The sequence below is a fragment of the Aulonocara stuartgranti genome, assembly GCF_965226115.1.
Source record: "Aulonocara stuartgranti genome assembly, chromosome: 19".
Lineage (NCBI taxonomy): Eukaryota > Metazoa > Chordata > Actinopteri > Cichliformes > Cichlidae > Aulonocara > Aulonocara stuartgranti.
In genome coordinates this window covers 3780486-3806175 of record NC_138955.1, presented here as the reverse complement: position 1 = coordinate 3806175, position 25690 = coordinate 3780486, and the positions used below count along the sequence as shown (strand labels likewise).

Sequence of the window (25690 nt, the reverse complement as noted above, 5' to 3'; positions counted from 1 at the left end):
CAACAGGGAAACTATAAAGGATACTTTTTCTAGACTTTAGGAAATTGATTGGCAAAACAAAATGTTGCGTAAACTAAAACTAATACCTTGTGTAAACTTTAGGAAATACATTGCTTAAAACAATAAAATATGAGAAGAAAAAGCAGTTATTAATCTTGTAAACACAAAAACATTAGTTGAAGCAACTTTTCTCCTAAACTTGAAATTATAAGTGATCCATCAGAACCTAAAAACGTAAATGCAGTGGGTTGCCTTGAGTTAAGTTTCTGCAACTTTGTTTAAAAAAAAAAAAAAAAGTCTTTGCTGAGAGTCCTCTTGCGATTTTGATCCTCTTTGTCTGGAGAGGAAAGGTGAGCCCGTGGCGGGGAGCCCTTGAACTTATAAAAATAAAGACAAGATTTACCTTGTCAGGGCCTCTGTGTCCATTCACTTTGTGATGACCATTGTGGTGCCCATTTTGGCTGGATTTGAAGTCTCCATACGCTTGTCCATTTAATCCATTGCCGTGATGGTGCACTCCTGACTCCCCATTGGCGGTTTTGGGAGAATTATCAAAGACATTTCCTGTGTCTTTATTTTCATTAGGATGAGACTTGGATGAACTGCCGTTATCCAGAGTGTCACAGTTCTCTTGGTCTGATTCCTCTTGGCTAGCCGGCACCAGGAAGGACGCCCCGTTTCCTACAGGGTTCTGATCCCCATTACTGAAAGGCATGCCGCTGACTTGGTTTAGTGGACGCGGAATAAAACGAACGTCTGGTTGGATGTCTGAGGTAGACTGTGAGGAGGACAAAGAGCTGGAGGAGGAGGAGCTGCTGGCGGAGGACGGCTGGCAGTAAGAGGAGGAAGAAGCAGATGGGCGGTTCGGTTTGCTTTGCCCAATTGAAAATGAAAGCTTCTGTTGTTTGTCGCTGTCTAGAATCATTGTGGGCTGGCTTACTGAGTGGGAGATGGAAGCAGAAGAAGCTAGTCCATGGTTTGGTTTCCCCACCGTGCTGGGCTTGGAGCTTGTGGGATAGTCCCTCAGAGATCCATTAACATGAAGAGAACTCTAAAGGAACAAGAAGTCACAACAACAGGTTTTTAGAAGAGAAACACTGGGTTTAACAAAAACAACATTATCAGTACCCTCAGGTGAGGAAGTACCTTGTTCATGTGTGGTGGCAGCTGGGGACCTATGAAGCCAACACTGTTCTGATGCATGGTGGCGATGGTGCGTGGGATCACCACCGGCCGGGGAGATGACTGACCAGATATGCCAGCGTTATGGTTCAAGTGGCTGTAGTCCCCAGTTTTTTTCACATCTGTGCACCTGATGACATGGAAAGAATATTAACCATGACAAAGCATCAACATTATAACATTAGGTTATAATAATACATTTTCTACAAGAAAAGTGGGAATAAACATGTCTACATTATTAAATAATGATGGGAAAAGTTCTACTGAAGGAATAAGCCTAGAATGTTTAAAAATACCGATGTTTACTCACTTGATGTAGAAGAGGACATATGCCTGCTGGTTGAGAACGGTCCTAATGTCACTGACTGACACGGACGAGTCATTCATCTGAAACCACTGCAAATTGCTGGCCTGTGAGACAGAATGAGAGAGATGTGACACAGCAGATTCAGTTTCTGAATTGAATTTGAGCTAAAAAGAAGAATCTTATGGTTATATAGGGGTCTTTTTTTTTTCTTTCTTTCAATGCATACAAAGTATTTTTCTCTGTTTGCATTCAGTTTTCTGCTTAAATGTGTTGTTTATGGTGTGTGTTTGTTTGTACTAAGCAACAGCAGCATTCAAACAGATTCGGGCACAGCCAGTACCTTAATATAGCAGAAATAGTGTCCAGCATGACAACTCAATCCAGAGTGAACCAGCACAGCATACAGCCTGTAGAGCTGGGGCTCCCCGTGGGACTGAGACATGAAGGGCCGCAGATCCAGATGCTCCAAATACTTCACATCCTGATGACCACCACACAAAGAATTTCAAACATTACATGCAAATATCCTGTTTTATAATAAAACAAAGCATCTGTCATGTATCTTTATGACTTAAGCAGACACTATTGGCCATTTGACTTTGTGATTTTGCCTCCACTGAAGTCTGCAAAGCGTTTGAGTGAGAGGGTGAGCACATTGGCGCTGCGATGGATTGTGAATCTTTTTGAGGCAGTTACCATTTTTTTGCACCTGAAGGAAACAAACATTCATCATGGTTTGGCATCTCTTTGACTTACTTGGTGCATTTGTAAGCATTTTCGCCATCCAGCTGTTCTGGCTTGACAAACTGCTTCAGAGCTTTGGAGACATTTGGAGCAGTCTATATGAACAGAGAGAGAGAGGAAAAACCTCACACTCCATAATGCAGAGAATACATAGTAGCAACGTCACTTTGAATGTTGTCCAATTACCTTAATTTCCAGAGTGATATCCAGAAAAGGGTCAAATGTATCTGAGACAGCTTTGCAGTTTAAACGTTTAACAGAAACAGAAATCAGTGCTATGAGTATCACACAAGCTGTAAGACATAAAAAGACAAATAAAAGAAAAATAAATCAAACCTTAAAAAACAGTGACTTACCTCTGGATCTTAGGTACCCGCCAAACACTTGATGGATGAAAGAGGTTGTACGTGCTTTGTCTCTAGGGGCCACCGTACATCAGTCACATGATCACATTTAACCAATGATCGCCCTTGACGGCAGAACGCGCTGGTTACGAGCCGGGAACGAGCTCACAAAGAGCACGCGCATTTTTTGCGGTCCGGAGCTGTAGGAGAAACACAAGTTAACTCAGAGACACAGACTTACTATATTTCTTCCATACAGACTGATGCCACAAAACCAGTAAGTAGGTGTACAGCGTACACTGTAGTGTGTAGCACCCAGGAGTATTATCTTATTACTAGTATTTTAGTATTTTTAGTATTTATTTATTTATTGTCATTGTCAAGAACAATGAAATTGCGTTTGGGGCTTCCATACAACCCCAAAAAAAGAAGAAAATAATAAATACCCCTTAAAACCCAAGTGTACATATTTAACCCAGTGTGACTCCAATGCAATAAGACAATCCTTAGCAATAATGTTCGTAGAAATTCAGACAAAGACCTGAGAAACATGACAAAATACAACAATGCAACCCATTCAATATTATTGTACTGTGAGATATGATATCAGATATGATAGTTATCTATTTAAGAAAGAGGGGGGGGGGGGGGGGGCAGGAGGGGGAAGAGAATAAAGATATGATGCACCAATGCAGACCAGTTCATTGCTATTAAGAAGTTGGATATGGTTATTGTCCGTGAGAGGGGGGCAGAGAGTTCAGGAGCCTCACAGCCTGTGGATACAGGCTGTTGGCCAGTCTGGATGTTCTGGCCTGTATAGACCTGTACCTTCTCCCTGAGGGCAGCAGATGGAAAAGGTGGCGCGCAGGGTGATGTTGGTCCCGCAGGTTACCAACGTACACGTTGGTAAGCTGTCTTGTTGCAACTGACAAACGAGCGTGCTGTGTGTGCAACAGCGCGACAAACATTACCTGTCCTTTTATTAACTGCACAAGTAGTGCTGGTCATAGCTGCTGGCTACCTGTGTAAGGCTGTCATGGGTCTGTAGCTCTGTCACCGTTTTAGGGAACATATTTAGTTTTAAAGTATTTAGAACATATTTAGTTTTAAAGTAAGTTTCCGGGCTTTTCCTGCCTTTCTGGAGGGATTATATTTCACTAAAAAACGATCTAATATTCATGTCCACATAATAATTATTATAATTATAATATATTAAAAAACACACGCTGTATTTTAAAGAACATACATTAAGAAGCAGATTATATTAGATTTATATTTTAAATAAGACAAAAGTTGGATTTTACAGCAGTAAAATGATTGTATCTCTATAGTTTAAAAATGTAATAAGCTTTGCCCCTGCACAGAGTGGATAGTGAAACAAATGGAATCATCATAAATACATTATTTTATATTTATTACTCCCCCTCCTCTTTGCTTTATTATTGTAGCTCTAGTAATAAATAATAATGTAAGGATTCTGGATCAGCACCATGATGCCCATAGTATATACAGTATTCTGAAGAAGGTCTAAAATGTCACTTTGTGTGTGTGCATGTGTGTGTTTTATTTAGATGGATTTTTAAAAAAAATATTACTCATGATATAACATTGTCCAGACATGCCTGGTAAGGACATGAGGAGGAAACAGAGCTGTGTGAGGCTACTAAAGGCAGTGCTATAACATTTTTCTCTCATCATTTTATTGTAGATTAAGTGCTGGAGTTGTTAGGTGTGGATGATTAAATTATAGTTTATTGCAATAGCAAGTTGTGCCTTGTTCTCACATAGCAAGTGGAGAGTGATATATGAAAAGATGGGATGGAAGGAAGAAGAGAAGCAAAGAGTGATTCACAGGCAGAGCCTAAGCGCTGTCACCAATCTTTGCATTTAGTTATTATCTCATGACACTTGTTTAATCAGCTACCATCTCTCCTATGGACTTTTTAATGTCTACAGTCTCAGATCAACACAGCCCTGCCCTCCAGCACTATCCACAGCAACCCCTCAACAGCAACATTGTACCCATCAGGTAAAACATCGGCTACGTTTGCTTTGCCTTGTTGCCCATATTAGATTCTTGATGAATGTGTGTTGTTGTTATTCAGCCTGGCTCAATGTGCCCCTTTTTAGCTTTAAGCACCCGCCCCTTTAAACCTCTCTGCACGGCCCTGGCTCAGAGCACTGGGCTGTGCAGTTCGGGATCGCTGTCCCGATGTCTCTTCTTTTTCTTTTTCTTCTTCATTTCCGCAGCTCTGTCTGAATCTCCGTCAGAACTTCTACGGGATGACAGAGAACCAATCACATTGTTTAACAAAACCAAGATCTCAAGCTTTACGGCCAGCCTAAGACAGAAAAAGTGACCCATTATCAATAAAATGATGAAAATTCTTTCCGTTTTTAAGAAAATATTAATACTGATAGTGAGCTTTAACCCCATATTATTTTCAAAAAAAATCTAGCTTAAAACAAACAAACACATTTCCTTCTGTTTTCATTAAAGGATCGAGAGAAAGATGGCAATACTCACCCACTCTCACGGTGTCTGTCTTTATCCTTTGATTTCTTCTTTTTCTTACTCTTTTTGTGTTTTTTAGTGTGGCGGGCCTCAGAGCTGTCGTCCCTGTCTTTGCTGAGAGTCCTCTTGCGATTTTGAACCTCTTTGTCTGGAGAGGAAAGGCGAGCCCTTGAACTTGTTTGTTTCTGGTGCTGTAGAAGGTGAGAAATTTCCTTCCTTTGAGGAGTAATTTTCTCTCTCTTTGCCATTACTCTTATCCTTAATTGTCCAGGAGTCTTTACTATCCTGCAACCACCTCCGACTGCCACGAGACTCCTCTCGGTGGGAGTAACCATATCCCCTTCGCTCATGGTCAATGTCCTCTCTTGACCGGTAGCGGTAGTAATGGTTAGAGCACCTGTCGCGATCACGCTCCCGAGGGTGCTGGAAGGTTCGCTCCCGGTGACGATCGGCCTCCCATTCCCTGTAGTAACGTCCAGAAAGGGGGAAACAATCCCTGTACTGGCGGTGGTGACTGTCTTTGTAGTCCCGTCTGTACCGGTGACGATCATCGTCGCTTTCTCGTTCGTGACTCCTATCCCTGTAGTGTTTTTCTCTATCTCTGCCAGAGCTAGAGTACAGTCTTTTCCTGTCTCGGGAAGATCGTTTTTCATTGCAACTAGAACTAGGCTTGGACTGATACTGCTCCTTTAGTATTTAGTCCTTCAGTCCCTGTTGTTGCACGTTTTGCGACAACACTGCCTTTTTGTCCAGCTTCTTTCTCTGTCTGGAATATGAGCATAGGCAACACAACCAAATACTTTCATATGGCTAATGTCTGGGTTTTTTTTCATACCATCTCTGATAGGGTGTTTCGTTCTTTAAAGCAGATGTTGGGAGCTTATTCTGTATGTAAGCTGCAGTAGCAACAGCTTCTGCCCAGAATGTGTTTGGCAACTTTGCATGTGACAGCATGCTTCTAGCTGATTCCACTAGAGTTCTGTTTTTTCTCTCTGCAACACCATTTTGCTGTGGTGTGTGTGGTACAGTCATTTCATGGTGGATGCCTTGAGCTTTCAAATATTCTTGAAACTCTTTAGATGTGTATTCCCCACCATTGTCAGTTCTGAGTCTTATTACTCCCTGTCCACATTCATTTGAGAAGGTTCTTTCAAGCTCTTTGAACTTGCTCAGGACTTCTGTTTTTTCTCTTATGAAATACACTTTACAACATCTGGAGTAGTCATCAATGAAAGTCACAAAGTACTTTTTTCCTCCTACCCAGATAGCAAGGAAACATTGAAACAATGTTGAGTCAATATCAGGTGATGTCATTGAATCAACGTTGAAGTGTGACGTTGACCTAACGTCACTCTTGCACCCTTTTTTAACGTTGAAACGTCAGGTTTTGATGTTGAATCAATGTTGAAACCTGACATTGATTCAACGTTATATTTTCTAATACTGTTGACATTGAAACAATGTCAGATTCTGATATTGAAACACTGTTGAGCTATGGTGTTGATTTTCCACCTCTTTCGCACAGTTGCTTTTTATTAAAACAACAGTTAAATCATGACTGGAAATCTACCTCTCTTTATAGGTATTTTAACCAATACTAAACTACTGCATGTTTCCATCAATACTTAAACCACCTAAACACATAATTGTACTTATTCCTCAAATTGGACACCCTTTAAAAAAAAACAAAAAACCAAATGTCTCACAATGTATCATGTCAATATTAATATCCTAAAATAAGAAAGCATTGCATGTGATGTAACAGAGAAAAAACTAAACAAAAAAAGGTCAATAGGCATGTTTCGTTTGCTAAATACTTTATTAAAAGACAGTTTCCTATTTACATTTATATGTTTCACAGAAGTTTGTAATTTTTTACTCTGGGATGGGGATGCATGATGTGCGTCCTGCACCACCCAAACGATCTGGGGCGTATCGGAGCCATTTCTGCACTGCTTGTGCAAAGACAAACTCGGACATAGAGTTTGCCCCTAACTGCTGCGTCAGGCCATCTAGGACAAAAATACACACACACACACACACACACACACACACACACACACACACACACACACACACACACACACAAACAAAAAAAAGTGAATTAGAGCACATGAATAAGCTCTTGTTAACTGTCTTTAAAACAAAATAAACATGGGGTCCTCGGGCTGTACAAACTACAACCCGAGGACTAAACAAGCCAAAGACCAAAGACTCCATCTCCAGATTAACCGGACATGAAAGTCTTGTTATTAAGAAGGACAAAGTAATATAGCAAAAAAACAGTAAAACTTACCAAATATGCATTTGCAGAGCGCTGTATCTTTAAATGCCCTTTTTTGCTTTGTCTGGTCCTTGGTTTTTTTCCCTGCCCAGTTTAGTACCGAGGCCAGCTCGTTTGTAATGGCATAAGCCATTACACGGCGGACTCGCACCTCCAGTGTGGTCCCTCCAATCAAGGTAAAGCGTCTCACCTATAGACACATTTTAAGAGATGGAATTAGCGTGTCTCATGTCTTTAATGTGTATGCAAGTGCTTGTGTGTTTAATCAACAGGCCGTTGTTATGTATTTAAATCACATCTGACAGCTATTACACTTTATAGTTACAAAGTGTACATAACCTTTATATACTTACCATTGCCTTATTTGCCTCTTGTGATTGAAGAGGTGCCTCTGCATTGTTTAGCTCCTCAATGTTGTGCAAGGGCAAATCCAGAGGCAGTACCCCAGCATCTACCGATTCATTGCAGCCGGTATTGCGGATGGCTCTGACCTCCTCACGGAGTTCGTTAACAGCTCTTGTCAGATCTGACAGAAAAAGATAATTTTTTTTAAGTATTTAAGAATACAGACAACTTGTCAAAAGTTTCCTTGTGTCACACACAGATATGTACAAAGACACCAGACAGTATTTTATTACCTGGTATTGTCACTCGAGGCGCCTGGGGAAACCGTTTTTTTGTGGGCTGCTCATCCTCTGAGTCACTATGTGTGTACAGGGGATTTGGTCTAAAGAAAAAAAGTTGAAAACGGTCATAAGTAATTACAAATGTGCTTTTGGAATATTAATTCCTAAAGTTACAGTTTGATTTATAACAACACACACAGGAAACGGAGATGTGCAAGAAGGTACAGTATACAAGGAATTTTTGAAGTGCACAAGTGTACACGGCTTTGCATCTATAAAAAGTTTACAAGCTTCCACTTTTTGGACTATATTATGTGGTGATATTGCAGTAAGGAAGCACCACAGATATGTATAAAAGACAAGATCATAAATTCTTAGCAATCAAAGATATGTTTGTGAAATAAAAAAAGTTTTACTTGTGCTTTTTTATGACTGGTCTGAGTTTCAGCTTCGGACTGAAGGTCAGACGTATCACAGTGTTCACTTAGATATTTCTGAAGACTGCGTTCTGCTTCGTGAAATGTGTCTGGAAGTACAAACACAATGTATGGCCAGACATAAATTAGGACACGAAAAACTTGTTATTGTTACATTTATACAACACCAATCCAGATGATACCCACCATGGCTTATTAGAAGTCGGACTGGTGCATAGGTGAGCCATGTTGCACCAGGATGAACTCTCCTCTTTACTGTGGCGTGGATCCTGAATGTGTCTCACGGAGGATATGGAGGCCATGACAATTTCTCCCCATTTATCCATGAACTAGGGACTATTTCTGTACCACCAGTGCTGAACTGCACAATGCACCAGTCTTTCATTTTTATCTTTTTTTAAAATTTGGAGTCCTTTTTTGCCCTGTCTAGGATAAACAGGAAACAGATAATTACAATATATTTCATAGTCACTACAAAACTTGATCTATTGATTGAACTAAATAATAAATAATAGCTTAAAATGTATATAGGCAACAATTACAAGCAAACCCGATAAAACAAACTTTTTTTTTTTTTTTTTTTTAAACATACAACTGCGTGTGTATATGTAAGCATTTAAACACTGAAGATAATAAAATTAACAGTATTTTGTCTAAGTCTGCCATTGTAGGAATTCATGGCACCGAGACAAAAACTTGGCGCACAGTGTGGCATCAAAATAGGCGCACACCTTTGACGCTGCGTTTTCTCCGTCTTCCTTTGTCCACACGTAAATGCTAAAACGGAGTTTTCGAAAATATCCGCCCTGGCAGGCGTCTTTAAACACTTAGACCCCCGGAGAGCAGTCATTTTGGGTTTCTACCTTAGACCCCCGGAGAGCAGTCATTTTGGGTTTCTACCTTTAAAAGCCGGAGAGCAGTCAGTCAAATGCTGGAAGTGGAAGCTAAATTGGCTAGTCATTCATATGTATATTAGGTTGTTACCTAGGAATTCTGGAGGGAGGGGAGTGGGGGTGAGTGATTGAGGGGGTGGGGGAGTGGAGTGTTTCAGTTTGCCATCTTAGGGAGAAATCAACACACATGGGTGTAGGTCCTTTGTTGCTGAGATTTATTGATGAAAACAGTACAAAAAAAACCAACCATTTGTACACATATGTACAAATAATAATAAAAAGTGAGTGAGTACATTTCAACATTTTCAGCAATCACTCACAATCCTGGCACTGCCATGGTATCTGTCGTCTGCATTTACCACATGTGTATCTGTAGCAGTGAACACATCGCATAGTGGCCTGATTTTTCTTGCATTTGTGTTTGACCTGACACGTGGCTCTTTTTCCAGGGCTCGGTGTGGAGGGTTGTGTCCGAAGCAACTGTTCTTTTCTTGCCTTCTTCGCAGCTACATGAGAGCGAGCCAACTCTGTTGCAAGCGCCACCAGGAAGTCCACCCGTCTTTCCTTCGTCCCGGTGCATGCTTGATACAGCACATGTGCATTCAGTGTTGCCATGTCAATCATGTTATAAAACACGGCAACTGGCCAGCGCCGTGTTCCTCTGCGGACAGTGTACTCCCGAACCATCTGGTCCATCACATCCACGCCACACTTTGTTTTGTTGTAAAGGGTGACAGTGTTTGGCTTCCTTTTGGTAGTGTTATCAGTCTGAACCACGCTGTGCATGCTGCTAAGAATATAGACTGTCCTCTTCCGTTTGGCCGCATACGCCGTCAGCGTGGCAGCAGAGGTTGAAAACACCTAAGAAATAAGATAAATTGTTATTTCCATAGCACTTTTACACACAATGAAACACATAAACATAGAACCACAAAAGACCTGCAACATACCTGAGTGGTGAATTCATTGCGATCTGTCTGTCTAGTGGATTGAGGAATTTCCCTGCGAATCTTGTTGACTGTGCCGAGGATGGTGGTTTTCCGTCCAAGAAGTTTTTGCGCAAGTGAAAGCGATGTGAAGAAATTGTCCGTGGTAACATTTCTGCCCTTGTCTAGGAATGGTTCCATCAGCCTCATCACTACATCTTCAGACAGTCTCTCCCCACTGGGACGATTGGGGTCCTTGCCAAGATATGGGAAGACATTGCAAATGTACTTGGATTTTAGGTCGCAAGCCACCCAAAACTTGATCCCAAACTTGTCAGGTTTACTTGCAATATACTGCAGGAAACAGCACTGAGTCTTTGATGGGAAAAGCTGTTCATCAACGGTGATATGTAGACCAGGGTTGTAGCACGTGATGCAGTTGGTGACAAATGATCCCCACAAACTGGAAATTGCAGCGAACTTATCAGTCTTTGCTCGATCACTGCGGGTGGACTTGTCATCAAAGCGTAGGTGTTGCATGATGTCTTGGAAGCGGTTTCGTGCCATAGTTCCAATTATCTGTGGGTTTCCCAGGTTTGCTGACCAGCAGTCATTTACAGATGGAACCCTGGTAACCCCCCGCAAGATGACAATTGCAATAAATGCCATTAGTTCAGGGAGGTCCATGAACCAATGAACATGCTCCGTTTGCCGTGCATGTTGAATAGTCCATTCTTGAATGCTACGAAGCATGTCAAGAGTGATGAAACACAGGAAGCTCTGAAGGCGACTCGAGATACTTCTCCTGGCCTTAGCCGTTGGCTCTCCATCTGCAGCGTACGCTTCTATTGGGGTGAAAGGGAGACAGGTCCCCACCTGTTCTTCGCGCCACACTGTGCCATCTTTCGCTGTCTCAGTCCCCAAACAAGCTCTCTTTTTAGGTGGAGAAGCAGTCTCCTCATCTGCAGTGTGAACAAATTCAAATTGTGAGCAATGGGAAGGTCAAAAAAAAAAAATCACAAATGCATGCATAGATACTAATTATAATTCCAGTATCTCCTCATCTGTATCAGAATAATGTCTGAAATATCTTACTTACTACATCCATTTACTTGTTTGAAATGAAATAGGAAATGATATGAAATGTCTTCCTAAATAAAAAGAAACAACTAGAGTTAGGGTTACTAGCTAACCCTAATCCTGCTCTGCTTTTTTAGTATTTTTCACTTGTTTGAAATGAAATAGGAAATAATATGAAATGAAACCTAACCTGAAGACTGATCAGACAGCTCCGAGTCCGAATCCGGCTGAAGTTGTAGGTCTTCTCCATCCGAGTCACAAGGGTTGACTTCACTCAGGATCATTTCCAAGGCCTGCTGCATTTTCTTTCCTTGGAGAGGAGGTTCGTACACCACAGGATTCTTCAGGGCAATGAAGGATTAGGCTAAATGCAGTGAGATTATATCCACCTCAACACAAAAGGAAGTCCCACCCCCCACCCCCCACACACACACACACACACACACACACACACACACACAAAGAGGCAGTTGGCAGTTAGACATCAGCAATCATTCACACACACCCACTCCCCTCCAGAATTCTCAGGTAACGACCTAATTTACATATGACATTATGCACTCCACACTGTATATAAATGCCACTTGTTTTGCACATATTCAACTCTGTATATTTTATATATTTTATTATTATTATTATTTTATTTTATTTTTTTACTATTTAATTTGTAAAAATGTGTATACACACACACACACACACACACACACACACACACGTAGGAAAATATTTAGTATACACATCCAGAAATGCATACACTATTATATATTGTACATATATTTATTAGTTTCAGGTTGGCCATTCTTGTATTTTGCTCGTTTGTGTTGTTGTGTTTGCACATCTCTGTTGCTTGTGGGGCTCGCACACAAGAATTTCACTCGCATGTGCTGTGCCAGTGTGCCTGCACATGTGATGTGACAATAAAAAGTGATTTGATTTGATTTGATGTGAATTGATGCTAAAAGACTAGCAAAGTTCGCTTCCACTTGGCTAACAGAGGGTTAGAAAAGTCTGGGACTTCTACTGTTAAAAATCTCAGTTTTCAGTTGATGAAAACGCAGTTTACGTGTGGACAAAAGGTGCAAACGCAAGGTAGGTGAGCGTGCAGCGTAGAGTTTGAATTGAGTGCGAATCGAAGTGGGTGCTCTCCAATCATTAAAAGTAACAAAGTCATTGAACACATTTATACAGTTACTTTTACGTTTATCAATCATATATCACAGATTTACAATTTTTTGTAGTACTATGCTAAAAAGCAACTACAGAGCGAAAGTCTGGGTCAAGCGCCGAGGCGACGGCAAGAACAAAGGAACCCTCGAAGCGTTAAAGCTAGCTTTGTAAGGGAATATAACGGAAAAGTATGAAACGAAAATGTTTTCTTTGTTGATAGACTTTGTTTGCAGTGCAATTTATTTGTTGCCGGATTGTAAGATGAAAGTAGACAAAATTTCGGGCTCCCACATTTTATCCGAAACTTTACATTAACAAGTTTGTTTGTTTTTTTACTGTTATTCAAATGCAACCATGGAAATAACGACTAGAACAAAAGTCATTCATTCTTACCTTATACTAATCGTGGTGCAGGCCAGTGCAGTGCATGAACTGATGCCTTCTCCGGTCAATTCCGCTGAGAGTAAATCTAATGTCCCGCTCTACTGTACAAGACAATGGTTACCTGGAGGGACGTACCAATGTGATAGGGGTGCTGCGGAATAGTCCAAGTGGTAGCAGCTTTAATTTCCCGCTCAACCATAAATTGATGATTTTTCAACGTGATTGTTGTCACCTTGTCAACTATAAATAGATCAACAATCAACGATGACAGAACAACAGTGAATCAATGTTATTTCAATGTCAGTGTCAGGTTTCATCAGTATTTCAAATCAAATCAAATCAAATCACTTTTATTGTCACATCACATGTGCAGGCACACTGGCACAGCACATGCGAGTGAAATTCTTGTGTGCGAGCCCCACAAGCAACAGAGATGTGCAAACACAACAACACAAACGAGCAAAATACAAGAATGGCTAATCTGAAACTAATAAATATATGTACAATATATAATAGTGTATGCATTTCTGGATGTGTATACTAAATATTTTCCTACGTGTGTGTGTGTGTGTGTGTGTGTGTGTGTGTATACACATTTTTACAAATTAAATAGTAAAAAAAAATAAAATAAAATATATAAAATATACAGAGGTTTGTAGTTGGATATTGTGCAAAACAAGTGGCATTTATATACAGTATGTAGTGCATAATGTTGAAGTTCCAGTAGTGAAGCTGAGGTGTCTATGAAGTGTTCAGCAGTCTGATGGCCTGATGGAAGAAGCTGTCTCTCAGTCTGCTGGTACGGGACCGGATGCTGCAGAACCTCCTTCCTGATGGAAGCAGTCTGAACAGTTTATGGCTGGGGTGACTGGAGTCCTTGATGATCCTCCCCGCTTTCCTCAGGCAGCGCTTCCTGTAGATGTCTTGGAGGGAGGGAAGCTCACCTCCAATTATCCGTTCAGAGCACCGCACTACTCGCTGGAGAGCTTTGCAGTTGTAGGCGGTGCTGTTGCCATACCAGGTGGTGATGCATCCAGTGAGGATGCTCTCAATGGCACAGTGATAGAAGGTCCTGAGGATGCGGGGGCTCATGCCGAATCTTTTCAGTCTCCTGAGAAAGAAGAGGCGCTGCTGCGCCTTCTTCACTGTTTTGTTTGTGTGTACTGACCACGTAAGATCCTCAGCCAGATGTACTCCAAGGAACCAGAAGCTGCTCACTCTCTCCACAGCAGCGCCGTTGATGGTGATGGGGGTGTGTACTTCTCTGCACCTCCGGAAGTCCACTATCAACTCCTTTGTCTTTGCGACGTTGAGGGTGAGATGGTTGTCTTGACACCAGTGGGTCAGGGCGCTGACCTCCTCCCTGTAAGCCGTCTCATCACCGTTGGTGATAAGACCCACCACTGTAGTGTCATCCGCAAACTTCACAATGATGTTGGAGTTGCTAGTGGCTGTGCAGTCGTAGGTGTAGAGTGAGTACAGGAGAGGGCTCAGTACACACCCCTGTGGAGCACCAGTGTTCAGTGTGATGGGGGATGAGGTGATGCTGCCCAGTCTGACCACCTGGCGTCTGTCAGACAGGAAGCTAAGGATCCAGCTGCAGAGGGAGCTGCTCAGTCCTAGATCCTGCCGTTTCCTGTCCAGCTTCGAGGGAACGATGGTATTGAATGCTGAGCTGTAATCTACAAACAGCATTCTCACATACGTGTCTCTCTTCTCCAGGTGTGACAGGGCAGTATGTAGTGTCAGGGCTATGGCATCATCAGTGGATCTGTTGTGGCGGTATGCGAACTGTAGAGGGTCCAGTGAGTCTGGTAGTGCAGAGCAGATGAAGTCCCTGACCAGCTTCTCGAAGCATTTGCTCACGATGGGGGTCAGGGCTACAGGTCGCCAGTCGTTCAATGAGGAGATGGTGGAGGATTTGGGTACAGGGACGATGGTGGCCATTTTGAAGCAGGCTGGGACTACAGACAGAGAGAGGGAAAGGTTGAAGATGTGTGTGAACACTCCAGCCAGCTGAGCCGCGCATGACTTGAGGACGCGGCCGGGAATCCCGTCCGGACCAGTAGCTTTGCGCGCGTTCACCTTCCTGAAGCACTTCCGCACATCCTCCTCAGACACAGTGTGCACACTGACGTCATCCGCGGTGCGCACACTGTCCGGTCTCATGGTGTTCGCTGTGTCGAATCTAGCGTAGAATACGTTTTCAATGTTGACCTAGGCGCTGATGCCACATACTTGCTGGAACTGAAGCAGTTGACGCTCCATGACAGGTTGTGCAGTTTCCCTCAATATCCAGCTGATACAAGCCGTCAGATCTTTGTGTTCCCATTCTATGGAGAGCTCCATTCTTTCCTCTTATGTAGCAATGAGTCCTTTTGAACTTCACTGTGTTTCCCTTCTTGGCAGCAGCTCCCACTGAGAAAAGGTTCATTGATAACTTGGGAACATACAGCACATCATACATTGTGGCATCTTTTCCATTACTAACTCTGAATGACATTTTCATTGTTATGTTGCCCAGACCTAAAGCCTCAACTACTCTGCCATCACTGAGTTTTACTGTTTGTGGTTCTGAAAACTCTTGGTAGTTCTGTAGAGCTTCTTTATTCCATGTCATGTGTTTTGACACTCCTGAATCAATTAACCATTCTTCTTGTTGTGCATCACTTTTACATGACTCATTTACAACAAAAGCTCCCTCAAATGCGTCCTCTTTGTCCTTATACACCACGCTTTTAGCCTTGTGGGCCTTGTATTTCTTTTTAATGCTTGGACAATCACGCTTGATATGTCCTTCCTTCCCATATTTGTAACATCTCCATGAGTCGGAGCTGTTTGCTCCCACTGTTTTTGATCCACTCTGTTCATTTCTATGCATCTGAGATGACATCGCTGATACACTACTGGACACAGTGGTGTTGTCAGTAAGCACTCGCTTTTGTTCCTCATTTATCAAGGCTTGTTGAACAAACTGTAGTGTCAGACTGTCCATCTTTGTCTCCAAAGCAGTAACAACAGTTGCATAGCTGGGTGGCAAACTACCTAGAAGGGTGACAATTAGGGCTGGCAAAAAATACGTCGACGTAAAAAAATCTGCATCGATGCGTCGTCACTTTCAAAAAAAGACATGGCGGCAGCGAGTAGCGGAATCATGAGTGAGGCAGTTGCAGTCAACTTAAATCACTCCACTCGAACACGCAGTTCTACAGTATGGGGATATTTTAACAGAAAAGGAAGTGATTCAGTCGTTTGCCGGCTTTGTGAGGTGGAAATGGCCTATCATAAAAGCACGACGGCTATGCACCAGCACCTCAAACGACGGCATCCAGGAGCAGCTTCTGCAAAGGACAAACCACCGTAAGTTTTCAACTTTTTTACTAACACTAGTTTTTACCCGTTAATTCATCCAGACCGCCCCCCCCCCCCCACGTAGACGTACACTCACTCATAGACACAGATAAACACCCAACCTCCGTAAATGCAAAACTCATTTAAGCTGCTGAGCAGTAACATATAGCAGCTGCTGTTGTTATTGTTTTTTTTTTTGTGGCCCATGCTGGCAAAATGAGTCTGAATGCACGCAGGCTGATTATCAGAATCGGCGAAAGACAAAAATGTGAGACAGCGAATTGGCCGCAGGAGAAATGTTAACAAGGATAATGCACCACCTGCTAAACGTAGCCGTCGTGGACACTGTTACAACATTGTTAAAGTGCTTGCAAAAGCAAAATGACAATGAACTCTTGATTTGTCAAATTTAATGTGTTTCATCCTATTTGAACACTGTTTTTATACATTATGCTTCTCCAGCTTGATCTTATAAGTCAAAGTTATGCCATCTAATGACTAGAAAGCAGTGCACCAGTAAAGGTGCCATCAGCTATGGCTGTTTAAACATTATCTTTTCCAGCCATCATGATTACTGCATATCATATGTTCAACATTGGGGATTATTATTAACCTCTTACTGTTATGCTATGAAAGCACATGGCATAACAGTGTGTGTGTATCTATCTATCTAGCTCAACCAGATCCTTATCAAATTATTTTGATATTATGCTTTCCATATAATTATTTTGTAATTATTCGAATTCATCTGTGTGCTGTGTGTGATTTATGATTTCAGGAATAAACAGAAAAGTCTGGAGGACTACTGTCAGAGAAGAAGTACACCATGCACCCCCCAGGAGGTGGCTGTACTTACTGAGAGCGTCTTAGCTATGATTTTAAAAGACAAGAGACCACTTGCTGTGGGTGAGGGATTCAAAGAAATGCTGACCACTTTCCAACCAGGTTACACTCTGCCGTCTAGGCGTCATTTTACAAGCATGATGGAGAGAAAGTATGAAACTTCAGTGGAGAAACTAAGGAATGAACTAAAAAAAGCCACATCCAAAATCTCCCTTACCACTGATGCTTGGACAAGTCTGGTCACAGAGTCCTACTTAGGGGAAACTTGTCATTTCATTATTTGTTCAAAGACGCCATTGCTGCTGTTTGTATATTATTAATTTTTTGCTATGATTTCCTTTGTTATATTTGTTTTGCAAAACATTTAATTTTTTGTTAAAAACAGAAGATTGTAGTACAATGTTATTGTGGATTTTGTTTTGTGAAGGAAGAGCACTTTTTGGCAGAAAGCAAAGTGAATATTACATTTTGTTTGTTTAAAGACACCATTGTTGCTATTTATTTGAAATGTTTTGTTAACTTTTCCTTAATTTTATATATGTTTGCACATTTCATTTCTTGTTAAATGCTATCTCTATTGTATTGATTGTACGACCTCTACAACTTTATTTTGCAATTTTTTTATTTTTTATTAAAAGGTCTTCAAATGAATAGATTTGTGTTTTTCATTTATATACATAAATTAATAAATGTGAAATTGCTATACAAGTCAAATAATGGGGAAAAAATCGTTAATCGAATCGAATCGAAATCGAATCGGATTGAAAAATGAATCGTTAGATTAATCGATGCATCGAAAAATTAATCGCTAGATTCATCGATTAGGAAAATAATCGTTTTGCCCAGCCCTAGTGACAATTTGATCTTCCTCTTCAATTACAGAACCTATTGCCCCTAGCTGATCAGTAAGTTCCTTCATCCTCTTTAAATGATCATTGAGATGTTCTCCTTCCTTCATTTCACACCGGAAGTACTTCTTCAGAAATAGCTTGTTAGCAACAGTATCTCTTTCAAACTGTGCTTTTAGCATCTCCCATGCTTCTTTGGGGGTCTTACAGTTTGTTATCAAGTACAATTGGGGTGTGAATGAAGGGCCGCAGATCCAGATGCTCCAAATACTTCACATCCTGATGACCACCACACAAAGAATTTCAAACATTACATGCAAATATCCTGTTTTATAATAAAACAAAGCATCTGTCATGTATCTTTATGACTTAAGCAGACACTATTGGCCATTTGACTTTGTGATTTTGCCTCCACTGAAGTCTGCAAAGCGTTTGAGTGAGAGGGTGAGCACATTGGCGCTGCGATGGATTGTGAATCTTTTTGAGGCCGTTACCATTTTTTTGCACCTGAAGGAAACAAACATTCATCATGGTTTGGCATCTCTTTGACTTACTTGGTGCATTTGTAAGCATTTTCGCCATCCAGCTGTTCTGGCTTGACAAACTGCTTCAGAGCTTTGGAGACATTTGGAGCAGTCTATATGAACAGAGAGAGAGAGGAAAAACCTCACACTCCATAATGCAGAGAATACATAGTAGCAACGTCACTTTGAATGTTGTCCAATTACCTTAATTTCCAGAGTGATATCCAGAAAAGGGTCAAATGTATCTGAGACAGCTTTGCAGTTTAAACGTTTAACAGAAACAGAAATCAGTGCTATGAGTATCACACAAGCTGTAAGACATAAAAAGACAAATAAAAGAAAAATAAATCAAACCTTAAAAAACAGTGACTTACCTCTGGATCTTAGGTACCCGCCAAACACTTGATGGATGAAAGAGGTTGCCTGCGTTTGCCTGTCCAATCTATAATAAAAAGATAAAGCACAAAAGTTAACTAATAAGGACAGTGCAACAATTAACTGATTGACCATTTATTTTTTAGCATTTTGGAACCAGACGATCACTTTACAGTATTCAAGTAGCAGAAAAGACAATAGGAGGAATTGGAGCACGATTAATTACTTAAGAGGCCATCTGCTGCTACACGGGAAGAATTGATTTGATGAGAATTGACACTTTAGGTTCTTAAAAAAATAAATTAATTAATAAATTATTTTTAGGAGTCTAACAAGAAGCACAACACTCAGCCCAGTGCATCTGTTAAACGTGTAGTTTTGGTTAAATGTGCACATAGACTTCGAAGCTCTATAGTAACACATAGAAAAACCTGGATTTTCTGAATTTTGCTGCTGCAATAATAGCACGAATGCCATTAGGGTGAATAAGAGATGACCTGAGGGGTTGAGTGCTCCTGCTCAAACTGCTTACCCTGTTGGCTCAGAAGAAATCTATCTGATTGTTAAGTGATGACGTGACGAATCCTACTTCCGGGCCTAAAGTAGTCTGCGTTTAATATGGCTTTTGTGTTGTTAACATGTTTAATGTTTTGTATTTTCTTCTATTTGATCTCAAAAAGCTCCTAAAACAGTCAGTGATCCCCGTTGACCTCCCTCGGCTTTTATTACCGCTAATCATTTATTTAAGCTCAGTTTTTAAAACCTTAGGATGTAACTACAGCCCAGCCCATGCAGCATTATATGAATGACTAACCTCGTATTGTGGATGGATTATCTCAGTTGTTCTCCTGGCTGAAGTTTGGTCCTTTTACAGCATCCTGCCATGCGATTACATTTGTTCCTGACCACCGAGAACACTCACGTTAACTTTTATCGAGTGGAAAAAAAGTTAGCTTGTTTATATTATGCTAACATAGCTGTGTCGCTAGCGATCACGTAGCACATCATTATATACCAGCTAGCCCAACTTCAGTAACCCTACAAACGTCACTGCTGTTTAGTTTTCTGTCTTCATTTATGTTGGAAGTGATAGCAGAGCTGTACGTTTTAATTTGTTTCCAAAACCCCGCAGTCAGGACATGCTATATTGTAACTTTCTGCAGCCATTAACAAACACCAGAATAAACACCCCGAGGCTGCTTTTATTGTTGCTGGCGACTTCAACCACACCAACTTAAAGACAGTCCTCCCCAGATTCCACCAACATGTCTCCTGCCACACCAGAGGAGACAAGACTTTAGACCATGTGTATTCCAACCTGGCTGGAGCCTACAAAGCCACACCCCTCCCCCACATTGGACAATCGGACCATCTCTCCCTGTTCCTCACACCTCGGTATTCACCACTCATCCAACGTGTGAAACCTGCTGTGAGGACAATTAAAGTGTGGCCAGAGGGGACAGACGCAGTGCTCCAGGACAGATTTAAAAACACAGACTGGAATATGTTCACCCACACAGACCTGGACCAGTACGCCTCATCTGTACTGGATTACATCTCCAAAACCACAGACAGTGTCACCACCCAGAAACGGATCACCATGTACCCCAACCAGAAGCCTTGGATGAACCGGGATGTTCGTCTCCTCCTGAAGGCCCGCAACACTGCCTTTAGGTCAGGAGATGCACACGCCTACAGTACAGCCAGGGCTAATCCAAAGAAGGGCATCAAAAAAGCCAAACACCATTACAAAAAGAAGGTAGAAGAACACTTCTCCAACTCCAACCCCCGACGCATGTGGCAAGGACTCCAGACCATCACAGACTACAGGACCACCAAACCCTCCCCCGCATCCTCTGATGTCTCCTTCCTCAACGAGCTCAACAACTTTTATGCTCGTTTTGAGCGAGGGAACCCCACAACCACAACCAAAGCAGACATGACGCCAGACCACCAACCTATGACTCTCTCCCCCACCGATGTAGGAGCGGTGCTGAGCAGGATCAATGTCCACAAGGCTGCAGGCCCTGATGGCATCCCCGGGCGTGTTCTCAGAGCGTGTTCTGGGGAGCTTGCAGGAGTGCTCACAGACATATTCAATCTGTCCTTGGCCCACGCTGTGGTACCGGCCTGCTTCAAATCCACCTCCATCGTCCCGATACCCAAAAACTCCAACCCATCTTGCCTCAATGATTACCGCCCAGTAGCACTCACCCCCATCATCACTAAGTGCTTAGAGCGACTGGTCCTAGCACACTTCAAATCCTGTCTCCCCCCCACCCTGGACCCCCACCAATTCGCATACCGCCGGAACAGGAGCACAGAGGATGCAGTCTCCATCGCAATGCACTCTGTCCTCTCACACCTGGACAACAACAACACCTACGCCAGAATGCTGTTTATAGACTTCAGTTCAGCATTCAATACAATCCACCCCTCACAACTCATCAGGAAACTGACAGACCTGGGTATCAGTTCCCTCATCTGCAAATGGTTACTGGACTTCCTGACCAACCGCCCCCAACATGTCCGGCTGGATAACCGCTGCTCATCTACCATCACAATGAACACCGGTGTACCACAAGGCTGTGTGATGAGCCCTTTCCTCTACTCCCTCTTCACCCACGACTGCAGACCTGCTGGTGGTTCCAACACCATCATTAAGTTTGCAGATGACACCACGGTGATTGGCCTCATCAGTGACAACGATGAGGCCGCCTACAGGGAGGAGGTGGATCGTCTGGCTGAGTGGTGCGACAGAAACAACCTGCTGCTTAACACCGAGAAGACCAAGGAGCTCATCGTGGACTACAGGAGGAATGCTGACCCACATCCACCCATCCACATTAAGGGGACGGCTGTGGAGCGTGTGAGCAGCTTCAAGTTCCTGGGAGTCCACATCTCCGAGGATCTCACCTGGACGACCAACTGCTCCAAGCTGGTCAAGAAGGCTCACCAGCGCCTCTTCTTCTTGAGGACTCTGAGGAAGAACCACCTGTCCTCAGACATCCTGGTGAACTTCTATCGCTGCACCATCGAGAGCATCCTGACCAACTGTATAACAGTCTGGTACGGGAACTGCTCTGCCTCGGACCGGAAGGCGTTGCAGAGGGTCGTGAAAACTGCCCAGCGCATCGCCGGAGCACCACTTCCTGCCATAAAAGACATCTACAGGAAGCGGTGTCTGAAAAGGGCTGGGAAAATCATCAAAGACCCCAGTCACCCATCACATGGACTCTTCACCCTCCTGCCCTCTGGGAGGCGCCACAGGAGCCTCCGGACTAAGACCACCAGGTACCGGAACAGCTTCTTCCCCACAGCTGTCAGACTCCTGAACTCTGCCTCCTGACATCTGACCCACGTTAAACTCATGGACTGAACATACACACACCCACAATGGACAACTGTACCCTCAAACACAATAATAACATGGACTGAACCACCACTCACAACCACTAGCACTTTATATAGCCTCTGTAGAAATTATCCACATATCTCACTTATCTTAACTGCACTACTGTATAGCTCTGTAAATAATCATTCTGTACATTCGATAATCTTTAATCCTACAACTGTTTACAACTTGCATAGTTCCCATTTCTGTATAGCTGTATATCCCAGATTCTGTAAAGTTATTTATTTCATATTCTGTATAGTTTTTCATATTTATATCCTGTTCATAGCCTGTACATAGCTTGTACTCACTACAGCCTGTACATACTTATAGTTATAGAATATTCACAACATACTTCATACCGTGTACATTATAACATACCATAATAGACCCATTTCTGTAATATACTCACATATCTATATTATTGCTAATATATATTGTAATATATCTATATCACTAAAGCACTTCTGGATGGATGCAAACTGCATTTCGTTGCCCTGTACCTGTGCATGTGCAATGACAATAAAGTTGAATTCTATTCTATTCTATTTAGATAGAAGCTAGCGAGCTAACTCCCTGCTAACTTCTAACTCCGTTAAATGTCATAAATTCCGTTTTCATGGATGCCTGGATGTTAAACTCAATTGTTACACTTGGTAGAGCAGAACGCTGATCATTTTATTAAAGATGAAAGACTTTAGACAGTTTTTCAACTCTCAGTAATGCCACAGTGATCGTTTGATATATGGACCTGCAGCGGAGTTTAGGCCCAGACACGGCTAGTGACGTCAGACTGAACAACCGGATACTAGACACTAATGCTGGGCAGACACTGTGCGATTTTTTCAGTCGCGCGATTCAGCTCCTGCTCAAACTGTACGATTGACTCGCAGGGGTTAGAAGTTCATAGGTCACGATGCAGGGTCTCACACTATACGGCCTGATGCTCTGATGCGACCTGAGTGCTCACACTGTGCGTACATAAAACGAAGGTTATAATAGAAATTCTGTCGCTCGCTCTCCCTCTCTGTCTTTCACTCACACAGACACACCACCACGGATGAGCTTTCCAAAGTTCTACAAGTTGTCGCTCCGTCGCTTGTGTCCAGATCACACGCTGCACTGCCGTGCTGCGCCGTCTTTTTCGCTGACATTTGTGTTTGCGCGTGCGCAGTGTGACAAACTGCGGTGACACCCTCACGACGGTCGCGTGAGGTGTCAATCGCTTCTCGTTACCCCACGTATACTATACGACGGTCGCACGACTCAAAAATCGGCTCAAAATGGGCCAAAAATCGCACAGTGTAAGCCCAGAATAAGCCCAGCATTATGCGTTTTGGCGATCGGCCCGATTTTGGCCTTCATCGTGCGTCATGCATCGTATAGTATACGTGGGGTAACGAGAAGCGATTGACACCTCACGACGAGCGACTGAAAAAATCGCACAGTGTCTGCCCAGCATAAGTCTGGCAGCTCTCCCCCATAATCCCAGACACCTGTTTTACTACACGTTTAAGCTGCTTCTGATCTTTTCAAGCCCTGTTACCAAAACAAGCTACCACACCCACACTGGGTTGATATAATACCTCATTATTATATCAAGTTTTTTAATGAACTTGAGTGCTCCAACACTTTCTGTGCAGAGACAGAGACAAAATACTGAGTGAGTAAGGAGTGATACAATGTGAGAATCAGCGCAGGACTGCGTAACACCACTGTTGGTGAAATAACGTACATGTTTTGGAGTGCTCCCGCGTCAGCATGTAGTTTGCTAAAGGAGGGGTGTAGCTGAGACACTGCAGGGCTGAGTTGAGGAAGCAGGTGTTCCCCATGTTCTGGAGGCCTGCACCAATGCGGTGAACCTCGGCCCACTTTAGGCTGAGCTGATCTGGTGAGAACAGCACCTTCTGGGGCAAGTCAATTCCATCGCTACTGCTCATCACTGACACACAGAGCCACAATTATTACTAAAAATCTGTTTCAATACATTTTAAAAAGGACATAATTTAATGCTACCTTACTTATACAACCACACACTGGCACATGGCAAAGTCATGTCAGGACATCACAGTAATAGCTACAACTATTAACAGTTATATAATGTGATTCTGGCCACTGTGAACAACTCCTAAACAGGCTCAGGAAGAAAGACAGGACAGTTTGCCTTCTCCTTTGTTTCTGCTAAACAAGTTGGACTGCCGGTCTTTATATAAAAACAGCAATTGCATCACGAGCTGAAGTGACTGATCATGCAAAGCTGGATGCATTACATAACTGGATGAATGAATGGAGAAGGGAAGCAGCAACACAACACCCACAAAAGCAGTTGTCAAACTTGTGTGAAAGCAGAAGCAAAAAGATTAGCTGTATGTTACTAAAACCAATTCTGACAAATATGGGTAAATAATGGCTAAAAAGTGTGGTTCCATATTTGCTAAAACAGGTTGGAAAACTATTCTGTCTGACAATAAAAATCTTCAAACAGCTTAAAAAGACATTTTGAAAAAAAGCCAGGCTTTGCTCTGACCTTGGTCCTTGGGCCGGTCCACAGAGGAGGGTGTACTGTTGTACACAGCAGCTCCAGGAGTGGGGGCCAGGCAGCCTACTGGAGAGTCTGGAGAGTCACTGGGTACAGTGGGGCCCACTGCCCAGCTGCTGGAACAACTGCCGTCCATCCCCACGTCTCCACTGGTGAAGGAGGATCGGTTACATCCGGCTGACTCGTGGTCAGACTTTTCTGAAGATCTGTCAACTATGGTCATTGTTCATAGCTGCATTAGGAACAAAGACACATACGTTTATGAACTGAAAACAAAAAACAAACAAAAACAAAACAAAGTCGTTGCTAGGTTTGAATTTTCTCATTGTTAATTTGGAAAAAGGGAAAGGGAAAGAAAACTTAAATACTACATCAATTCTACACTGGTTAGGTAGCAGTACAGTGAGTTTGGACAACAACAACTAAATACAAAAGCCACATTAACAGATTATACCCAATTTCGCTGTGCAAGAAACTGCACAATGACAATAAAAAGCTCTAAGTCTCTTATAGCTTATAGTTAAATAACGCTATATTAAACATTGCCCTCATACCATCGACTAAACTTTCAGCAAACAAGTATCTGAAATTGTGTTAGATTGGATGATTTGTTTACATTCAAAAACAGACTAGCATAAGTGAGGACCAAATATTTGTTTTTATTTGAATCATCTTGTCAGATTCCTTTTAAATAACAAACACCAGGAGACAAGAGTAACTTTCGACATCTAATTTAACTCTGTCCAACTAACAAGCTTAAAATATCGACAAAAATTAGTGTTTAGAAAACTCAAGAGGGGAAATGCCAGATAACCCACTCGACCGAGGAAATTTCCAAGTCGGAAGCACGTTTACAACAGAATAGTGATGGGTCGTTCGCGAACGAAATGGCTCTTAGAGCCGACTCTTTGACGTGAACGACGCGAG

At 42.4% G+C, this 25690-nt stretch overlaps 1 protein-coding gene and 1 pseudogene across 4 annotated transcripts; both read right to left on the bottom strand.

The window, feature by feature from the left end:
• Positions 1–55: 55 nt before the first annotated feature.
• On the bottom strand, positions 56–25683 carry LOC309695310 (ubiquitin carboxyl-terminal hydrolase 42-like; annotated as a pseudogene). Its single transcript, XR_014280786.1, has 11 exons — positions 25582–25683; positions 24752–24995; positions 23789–24166; positions 18830–18953; positions 2420–2508; positions 2246–2328; positions 2087–2198; positions 1830–1970; positions 1493–1593; positions 1147–1312; positions 56–1051 (listed from the first exon to the last, which is right to left on the bottom strand). The product of XR_014280786.1 is annotated as a ubiquitin carboxyl-terminal hydrolase 42-like (transcript).
• LOC309695309 (uncharacterized protein) lies at positions 3228–8424 on the bottom strand. 3 transcript variants are annotated; one of them, XM_082515844.1, is made up of 4 exons: positions 7730–8424; positions 7389–7566; positions 5105–7104; positions 3228–4853 (listed from the first exon to the last, which is right to left on the bottom strand). In XM_082515844.1, exons 3-4 carry the CDS (start codon positions 5743–5745, stop codon positions 4751–4753), a joined length of 744 nt encoding a protein of 247 aa, XP_082371970.1. In that variant the 5' UTR covers positions 5746–7104; positions 7389–7566; positions 7730–8424; the 3' UTR covers positions 3228–4750. The 3 variants fall into 3 exon arrangements, with proteins under 3 accessions (XP_082371970.1, XP_082371971.1, XP_082371972.1); XM_082515845.1 differs by having other exon boundaries at positions 7389–7902; positions 8015–8424; XM_082515846.1 differs by having other exon boundaries at positions 7389–7892; positions 8015–8424.
• Positions 25684–25690: the final 7 nt, after the last annotated feature.